At 37.4% G+C, this 10,065-nt stretch overlaps 1 protein-coding gene across 8 annotated transcripts in view; it reads left to right on the top strand.

Moving 5' to 3' along the window:
* Positions 1-10,065, top strand: part of camsap2 (calmodulin regulated spectrin associated protein family member 2) — a 48,365-nt gene that overhangs the window by 19,074 nt on the left and 19,226 nt on the right. For 6 of the 8 annotated variants that reach the window (XR_001481193.1, XR_001481192.1, XM_015373070.1 and 3 more), the window contains exons 3-5: positions 1,125-1,286; positions 3,384-3,464; positions 8,845-8,877. Coding sequence is in view for 6 of the 8 variants with exons in the window: in XM_015373070.1 (XP_015228556.1) it covers positions 1,125-1,286; positions 3,384-3,464; positions 8,845-8,877 (276 nt within the window). In the remaining 2 variants the exon portion in view is untranslated. The remainder of the gene's footprint in view (positions 1-1,124; positions 1,287-3,383; positions 3,465-8,844; positions 8,878-10,065) is intronic. The other 2 variants (XM_015373076.1, XM_015373072.1) reach the window with 1 other exon arrangement.

Genomic DNA, 10,065 nt, shown 5'->3' with positions numbered 1-10,065 from the left:
AGAAGGAGAATTTTAAATAGAATTGAATTGAATGAATCATGTGACCCAAAATGCTGCTGTTACTAAAACCTGGACATTTCATGTTGAGCTTCCCTATTGGCTGAAAGTTATATAGTGTTGCTTTGAAGGGAAACAGAGGCTTTGTAAACAAATAAATAAAAAATTTGTTTGTGTGTTTGTTTTTTTGATTAGTCTAGTTTTCTTTAGATATCTAAAGAAATTGTACTGTTAGTGATTAGCTGTGAAAAACATACTACAATGACTTGATAGATGCAGTAATGTACTTTTAAAACATTTAAATAGAAAAACCTGACATTTTGCAGGAATATCAAGTGGAGCAGCTGCATATAATAGATGCCAGTAGATGAATGTTATGTGAACCTTACTGCCTGAAATAGGTCTTAATTGGATTCTCAGAGGATAACCGTCACTGTGAGAGAACTGGGTCTCCTAACAGGGGATGAAAGGGATGGATGCACTTGTTTCCAGGGCAACGAAAACAAGGGATATTTAGCTAAAGAGCTTAATACATTACCCATGAAAAAGGGTTTTTATTTTTATTTTAATGGTTTTAATTTTGTCAACCAGATGATATAATTTTATTCCCTGCTGATCTGACATTTCTAATGTCCAGCTTATGTCACAATTTTAAATCCCAGTTGTTTTTGAGATAAAACCTTCTTATGGTTTAAATTAAAATGGTAACTAGTGTGTAGGGCATAAAACCTCGGTTATTTTTTAATCTTTTATTCTTGGCCTCTCTTATTAGTTCTTAACTAAGAAGATATAGTTATGTTTACTGTATCACACTCTGATAGTTGGGATGCTTGCTATTATGATGCTAATAATGTATTTTATGCAACATAAAACATCCAAAGAAAAGGACCTCAGACTGAGATTTGCAGATATTTCTATAAGATATCCAATTTAATAAGAAGCAAATAATGAATTGCACCAATAAAGGATAATGTCAGTATTTACTACCTAAATACCTGGGAGCAATTTGAACACAGGTCAGAAAGTCCAACTCTAGAAAGCCCACCAATAACGCAGATAAACCCAATCTGCTCTCTAGCTGTTGGGTTCCACCTTTTAACTGTTGCACCATTGTTTGTTTCTCCCAGGGAGCCCACTTGGCTATGATTGACACCCTAATGATGGCCTACACTGTCGAGACTGTGAGCATGGAGAAGGTACTGACCTGCATTCATCAATACTCATCCTGCAAGTTTGAGGAGGAACGACCATATGATGCGGAGGACGCAGTGACCACCTGGATTAACAAGGTTTGTTATAGTGATTATATATTTCAAGAATAACTGTTATCTCTCAAGATCTAGTGACATCACACCATCTTTAGTATCCTTAAAATACCGTATAACGATTGTCCACAGAAAATATATTGCCATCTGGATGACTAAAAGATGAACAATGTGTTTTTTTTATCCTTAACGGCTAAATACCAAGACTTGAGGCTGCCTGGGCCTGGGGGAAGGCTTGATCCTCTATTACTCCTTTCCTGGCACCTGTCGTTGTTGTGTTGTTTGTGTAAGTGCTTTGGTCCCATGTGGGTGGCCTATGGCTCGTATTTGGTGTGAGAAGGTTGGAGCCTGAAGAGTGGAGGGACCAGGAGGGGCAGTGGGGGTTTCAGGTCAGCCAGATATGGTGGGGCAATGTTATGAAGAGACTGATAGGTGAGAAGAAAAAGCTTGTACTGAATGCAGTATTGGACAGGGGGTCAGTGATGCTCTTTGAGAACATTTCGAGGTTAAGATCTCTGGACTGGATGCTGGTGAATAGGCGAGCAGCAGAGTTCTGTAAATATTTTTATTTTTGGAGATGAGTAGAGGGAAGACCACATTAGTCGAGACTGGGGGCGATTGAGGCGTGCTTAAAGATTTCAGCTGCAGACTGGGAGAGGGATGTGTGGAGGCAGGTGATGTTGCTGAAGAAAGATGTTTCAGTGATTTGGCTGTTATCTCAGGGAAGAGTCTATGGTGATGCCTAGGTTACAGCGGAGCAGGACGGGGAAACATTTTGACGGTCAGTAGTGAGGCTGAAGTATTTGGGACCAGTGATGAAAAGTTCTGCTTTGTTGACTGTCGACATCAGCTCAGCCAGCGTGATGCTGTCATCAGTCACACGGTGGTGGGGGGACAGTGGCCACGCAGCTTGCCAGTAGGGGGTTAGACTTGGCTTTTCAGTCAAATGGAAAAAGAGCCAAAAGCCGATTGTCAGCGGGTCAACTCGGTTTTGAAAAACCCAGGTTTTCCGTGGGAAAGCAGCTTGAGAGGAGTAACCTAGAAGCAATATTACCTCTGGAGGAGCTGCAGAGATTCACAGCTCAAGTGGGAGAATTTGTTGATAACATAACCAATATGTGCTTATGGCTGGAAATCTGGTTCATGTAAAAGCAAAGTCAAACAACAGGTCCCACTTGCATTTTGCCACAACTAACTATGTAGAGGACAACAAGAATATGAAAAAGAGGCTCTACAGATGTAAAAATACCAAAACAACTTTTGTCCCATTTTGCCATAACACCTCAGTTGCTAAAACTAACAAAGCATTTTACTTTGAACTAGTGAAACATCAGCTGGCCGATATTCTTGACTGGTATATTTGCGTTTTCTTCTTTAGTGCCTAGTTTTGAGATCTCGTGAAGTACATGCATTGCCACCCCCTTCATTTGCTATATCTATATTTGTTTAAACTGAAACTTGTGTAACATTTGTTACAGTCTCTGTTAATGAGATTAAGATGGAAAAAGATAGTTCAACAGAAAACTCTGCTTATCTGTGTGGGATAAACAGAAGCATTAAAAGTCCTCTCAAACATCACTGGGTATTGATAGCATAAATGAAACATTCAATTTGCAGTCATTTTGTATGATGTGACAACAAACATAACCTCAGGAGATAAAAACTTTGACGACTTCATCCAATTGTCCGTCTGTCTATCCATCCATCAATTTAATAACATGTTCTAGGTTGCTTTTGATGGCCCATTTGCACAGATGGTTAGCAGACACAGCAAAGCAGAAGCCACTCTGTTTACATTCTCTTTGCTGAAGTCTTGGACTGCTTCCAGATTTAGGCTTCAAACACACAGAGAAGAAAACGGCTTAAAGGAGGTGTGGTTGGGCTCTACCATATGTGTCCTACACAGGCATATGTCTCTCTGTTTGAATTTGCTTCCCTTCCAAAAAACTTAGCCTTTTTTTAAATTAAAACAGAACAAAATTGTAAAACTTTACATTTTAAAGTCTAAAAACATTACTTTTTTAACTTTATTGAATTATTAGATTCCTTTGGGCCGCTCTTTTTCCCTCTCAAGAATCTTGTTTTGTATTAAAATAATATTTTTCTTCCCTCTTTCTCTAGGTAAATGAGTATCTAAAAGACATTGTTACTCAGGAGCAGAAGAAGGAGACACAGAGTCCTGAGCAGACTGGGGGTCCTCGGGTGGGTGTTTTCCTTTGACTTCCTAATCCAGCTGCAACACTCCACACACTACATATACTGTAAACAGTTTGATGGACAGATTCAATTGAGCAGAGTAAAATCCTTTGCTCCAAGTAATGGATTTAAAACAGCATGTCTCTTTGACTGGCACTTACTTTTCCCAGCCGTCTGTGTTACTACAGTATCTCAGACAAGTTGTATCTACTGTGTGAAGCGGTTTAAACTCACCAGCCATCTGGAAAAAAAGATCTCTGTCTGGTATGGCTAAGCATTGGATTAGATTCACTGTTTATGCAATAAATATCTGACAGATAAATGATAAATTAGAGAATATCCACATTCACTCTCGTCTTGCTATATATAGTGAGGACCATGTGTTGAAACAAAGTGATTTTCTGTCATTTTCAACCCTTACTATGCACTAACCCTAAAATAACCCCTACATAAGGCAAAGCGAGAGAGTGTGAGTGTGTATAGTCAATTGATATAATTGTTTTACTTCCTTTTTTTCTGATTACATTTCACTTGTTGTCAGGAAGAAACATTTTTTTATATATTTCATTTGATATTTATTGTAGTAAAATACCAACTTTCACTTTGGTAGGTGTATCATTGACCAATCCTCTGTAAATTCAGTCCAAATTCTCCTCTATGTGAGGTTTAGACTCTTCCAATGAATGATGTGGTAGGTTACTGCTTTTATTGCATCTTTATTATACAGCATTTTTTTATCCTCTTGCAATAAAAATAGATTGTTCTTTGTGTCTGTATCATATCGGCATTGAGTTTAAGCATGCATGGTGCTTATATTATTATGTAGGAATGTAGGAGTGATGATCAGAGATTTTAAAAACATGGGACAAAGAGTTCATAAGAAAAAGAAAATGGAAGATGAGGTGAACGATGTCACTCTTGGAATCACCTTCATGTTTATCCTTTATGCTTCGTCTCGCCGTCTCCCCTCCATGCACTTAAATAGGCACCACCAGCACTTTTGTTGTTGGCTTCCACTTTGTCACCAACACCTGAATTGTGTTCAGTGGCTGAGATAAAATATTATATTTATCAGTGACATTAGTCATCATGTGTCCTCTCCGTTTCTTTTACCTCCAAGAAAAAAAATGAACTATCCTTTTTTTGCGCTACTCTCTGTTATATCATACAACTCACTAACTTAACACCATCAGCTTTGCTTTGTTTTAATGACGCTAAAAGCCCATCTTAAATTAAACTGACAGCTCAGCCGCCTCGTTTTGAGCTGCAGAGATGGAGAACTGCTCTTCCCTTTTCTCTAGGCTGCACAGTGTTTGACGATGATCTGAGTAGTCAGTATGCAGACGCAGCACTGCATGCCTCAGCTATCCTTCACAAACATACAGGAAGGCACACATGCTCAAACTCATGAAATAGAACCAAATGGTGTTATCATACTGTATCTCCTATTAAGATGGGCTTTTTTCATACCACTGTACCAAGGTCTATACTGATCACTAAACATTGACCCTATTGTTGTATATGCTAACCCTGTCTGAAATTATCTTGTCTTATGCTCGTTTTTGGGAATTGAATCCTCTAGTTTAGCCCACAAGCTGAACAGATGACCTCTCTCTGCATCAGCATGAACCTCTGGGCTGCTAGCCCTAAATGCTATGTATGTGTCTGTACATTTTGTCATTGTGTCCTTGTGATCTTCTTGCTTATGGCAAACTTTGGCCTAGTTTAAAAATCCCCTGAAAGTCAAACTCAGCGGATGCTTCATTTGAATACAGTCAAATGAACCAATATGTGTCTTCAGACTCTAATGAGCTGATGATAATGAGCTGACATGTGTTTTGTGTTTTTTGTTTGTTAGTTTTTTGTCATAAATCATGTAAATTATGAAGCTAACTCTGTCATCCTACCATAACTCCATGTGATAGCAACATTTTAATGAACAAAAATCCTTCTCCTTATATCATATTTGCTCAGTATGAAAGAAGGAGTGCAGTGCTTTCCAACTTATTGACTTAAAGCAAGTAATCAGCAGGTAAAATATAGACCAATGTGTCCTTTAACTTCCTCAAAACTGAAATCAACCTCTGTTTTCTGTCCACAAACGCGTCACCATATCTTATGTTTTTGATGCATTCCTTGTTTTCAGTTTTGTCAAAATTGGATATCAGTAAGGATTGTATAAATGTAAATTACAAGAAAAATAAAAACAGGATAAAAGCAAATAAAGATAAAAACATGAGTAAAATAAATGAAACAGTTGGACCACAATCATAAACTAATAATACCCCAGTTTAACTTCAACAGATTAACTTCAACAGTCAGAGGCAGCTCTAAACAAATAGGTTTTTAACTTTAACTTAAAAGAACTCAGGCCCTCAGCACTATTACAGTCTTCTGAAAGTTTTTGTCCAGATACGTAAGTGGAGCATAGGAACTAAATACTACTTCTCCGTGTTTGGTTCCAGTTCTGGATGAACTGAGTAGACTGGAACTAGAAGACCTGAGTGGTCTGGGAGGTTGATACACTGACAACAAATCTGTTCTGTATTAAGGTACTGATCCATTCAGTGATTTAGAGACTAACAGAAGGATTACCGTATAAAGTCTATTCTCTGAGCTACAGGGAGCAGGTGTAAGGACTTCGGAACTAGGCTGTGTTCTACTTTCATAGTTCTAGTGAGAACATAGGCGGCAGCGTTTTGGATCAGCTGCAGCTTTCTAATGGACTTTTTAGGCAAACCTATGAAGACACTGTTGCAGTTATCAATTCTAGTAAAGATCAATGCATGAATGAGATTTTCTAGATCCTGTTTGGACATTAGACCTTTAATCCTGGAGATGTTTTCAGGTAATAAAAGACTGACTTAGTAACTACCTTTATCGATCATGACACCAAGATTTCGGCCATAATCAATGGTTTTCTATTGGCTGAAGCTGTGAGCTAACTCTGGATCTCTCCCTCTTTGGTCCTTAAATTATTACTTCACTTATGTTTTTAATCAGTTGGAGAATCTTATGGTGCATCCATATATCGATCTGTTTCTAAGCATCTATCCAACGCTCCAATTGGTTCATTATCACCTGGTGACATTGTGATGTAAAGCTGTGTAGTCTGCATGTGTACCTGCACATGCTACCAATAATTCATATGACCAATAAATCCTATGATAAATCCTATTTATTTTTAGATAATATAAACAGGATTTATCTTGAAATCCTTTCATTATTTTGTTCATTTCAGAAATATAGGATAGAATTTAGGAACAGAAAAAAAAAATAAATAAATAACTCATGATACCCAGAGAGCAAAACAACATTGGGTATCACTTTACTTAAGGTTTTATTACTGTTGTTTCCTATGAGCCTTTCATGGGGGGTTAGGAAAAAAAATGACAGAAGTAACAAGCTTAACTAAAAAAAAACATGCCTGCTAAACTAAAACTATTTCTTTTTACCTCCAGCAGTTTTCTGCATACCTCTCTATCGCTCCATCTCCCCTCCTGTCAGTATGAGTCACTCAGGCACCTTCAGTCCCAGAGACACACACTCTCTTAGGACATCCAGAGCAACACTGACTATTTTATCCCACTAAATTATTTGTAGGGGTAAAGATGGCACAATGTCAGGTGCTTGGAAGGTCAATGTTTTAAAGTTGCAAAAGCTAAGATGCATCAAATTGGCAGGTCCTGATGAAAGATTACCTTTAGTAGAAAGAGGCACATTTAGATGATTAAGTTTATGTAAATTCTCTTGCAGACAGACTTCCTCATCCTGCTGTCAAACAATGGCTGCAGATTGGGATCTAGTGTTTGAGTGATCTGAAAGTTAAAATTTTAAAGACATTTATTTGCATTACCAAACTATCAGAACGTGTAATGCCATTGTATCTGTGCTTTTACCCCCCACAAAAGTCTTTTAGGATTGGGTAAAAGTGCCACAGGGTTATGACAAAGATTTGGAGTTTCAGAAAAATTAAATGATATTTACTGAAAGCCATTGGCAGAGATAGCATACATTAAAACCAGCAGTGCATGTTCCTAGTTAATGGTTATATGAGAGCAAAAAACTGTAAATACTGGAAGAGATTCAAATGTTATTAAGTGGGCAATTAAGAATATGTAACGTGACTTGATCCTGATAGGGGCACTCAGTCTTTATCAGTATTTAATGTAGAAAGAGATCAAATGAAGGGAAACATTCTCCTAATTCCTGTGGTTGATTTGCATATAAACAGAGCTATGTGTAAAGTGTTCACAGCTCAATCTTGGGTTTAGTCTAACTGCACATGTTGTACAAGAGGAGCCTGTACTTCTGAGCTACAGATAAAACAGATTAACCAGTAATTTGTTAATTAGATCAAATAGTTGTTGTTTTTTTCATTTTTAGTTAAAATTCAGAGAGGCAGGACGTTAATGTAATCAGGAGAATCCAGGACAGTGTCTGTCTCTGTTTTTTTTTTTTTTGCATGTCTGTGTGTTTCATGGTTTGTACCTTTTCTCTTTGTTTTGATAATTACATTACAGAGTGTTTGTATTTTTATTTGAAGTTAAGGACTCGCAAGTAACTTTGACCGGGAAACACATTTTAGGTCTTTGATTCTTCAAGGTAGTGTGGGAATTAGCTTTTAACTGTGACAAGCCTCCTCTGGAAGCAGCTTAAACAGTCAGAGGATCGCTGACAGCTTTTGACATGCAAACATCGGAAATGTTATTTGGATTTTCTTTCTTCGTGACAGATTTTTATGAACTTGACAGTGAGCATTTGAGACATTCACATACATTATGGCATTTTAGGGAGAATCTGTTGAAACTGGCATGGAAAAAATACCTGGTTGTTAAATTCAGAGCGCAGTCTTCTCCTCAAAGGGATCCTTTGACATTTACTCCTCTGTGTAAATTTAAATGCATTATCTCAGGCTTAAAATGGCTGACGTAATTACATAAAATTGCGCATAATGATTAACAATCGAGTTTCCAAAATAGTCTTTAGTAAGACCAAAGCGGCTAAAGTTGTTTGAGGAGAGGAAAAACCATTTGTCCTTCCCTCTTTTCCTTGAAGCACATCCCACAGAATTCCTATTTTTTAAATTTCAAAAAGAACAACTCAGCACATTTTTGTTTTGCCGTTTCCACATGGCAAACAGACAGTGTTTTCATTGTAAGCCAGATTCCAAAATCTTTTAGAATGAAACATAAGGTAAACTAAACTGTGCTGTTTACTGAAATGAGTGTGTTGCCTTTAGGAAACAGAAAAAAATTTGCTTTTTCTCTTTACTTTGGTGTCAGTGTTGTCATGTTGTTCCTTGTGTTACTAATCGCATTACTAACTAATCTGTCTAAAACCCATTTCTTTACTGTTTCCCCTTTTCTCTGCTTTGCTGCTGCAGTCTCCAACCAAGTGGTACATGAAGCTTGTGCCTGTAAGTCCCCTTATCACTGCTGGCTTTTTCATCTGCGTGTTCATCGTGATTTATTTTACCCTCCCACTAGGGTATATACACAGTATTAGAGAAACATCCAATTATGATGTTAATATGATGCTATTATTTGCTATCAAAATATTTTTTTCTTTTATAAGCTCAGTACACTTTGTAAACATAGGATCTTGTTTTGTTTTTTTTCAACTAAACACTATGACCACTCATTTAAGTTCCAAAAATAATGAAAAGCATGGAAAATGGTCAAATTTAATATGAGCACACATGATGTCATTGAATGGCACTTTGTCCCTTCTCCAAAACAAAACTACATTGATTAATATTGCAATAACAATTTGACTAGTATAGGGAGTTGAAACCAGAAGTTTAAATACACTCTATGAAAAATCTTTTTTTCTCATTGTCAGACATAGAATCACACTAAACCTTTCCTTTCTTAGCATTCCCCTTGCAACCTGTAACCTGGCTTTAATTACCGGTAGTCTTTTTTGAAGTATTGGCTTCTTTCTGGCACCTAATAGCATTTCAGCACATGTCGCTACATTACCCCTTTCACTGCAGACAAACTCTTTCCAGCTCCCTTGCTTTTTTTCTTGAGTTGGTTTGCACATATAAGACCAAAGCACATTCATCTCTGGGACCCAAAGCCCATCACTTTTGTGAGCGGTATGACGGTTGAACAGTCCGGCATTTAGAAATTGCACCTAATGATAAACTAGACTTGTGGATGTCCTCAGTTCACCTCCTGATATCTAGGGCTGAATTTTTTTTTTTTATCTCTCCCCATAATGTTACACAAAGGGGGAAATCGTTTTAGGTGAGCCTATAAAACATCCTCAGCTGTGTCTCAGAGCTGCTTAAATGTCGTCAATAAACCAATCAGAGGCGTCCAAAGACATGACATCATCTTCTGGGCGTTCCCAAACCGTTTAAGGCATCATGATCTTATTGTATGTAAACTTCTGAATATAAAGAAAGTAATAATTTTTTGTCAAAAATAATTCTTCTTTCATTATTCTGGCATGTAGCAAAAGTATATAATAGGGATGCACGATATTGGGATTTTGGCCGATATCAGATTTGCCGATATTTTAAAACTCATGTAGCCGATAACCGATATCGATACCGATGTTAAAGCTGGACAAAAATAAGTAGTCATTGAAAATAGCA

This window comes from Cyprinodon variegatus, unplaced genomic scaffold (assembly GCF_000732505.1).
Source record: "Cyprinodon variegatus isolate N-32 unplaced genomic scaffold, C_variegatus-1.0 Scaffold80, whole genome shotgun sequence".
NCBI lineage: Eukaryota > Metazoa > Chordata > Actinopteri > Cyprinodontiformes > Cyprinodontidae > Cyprinodon > Cyprinodon variegatus.
Note: the sequence above shows the minus strand (reverse complement) of the source record. Positions and strands in the feature narration are given on the sequence as shown.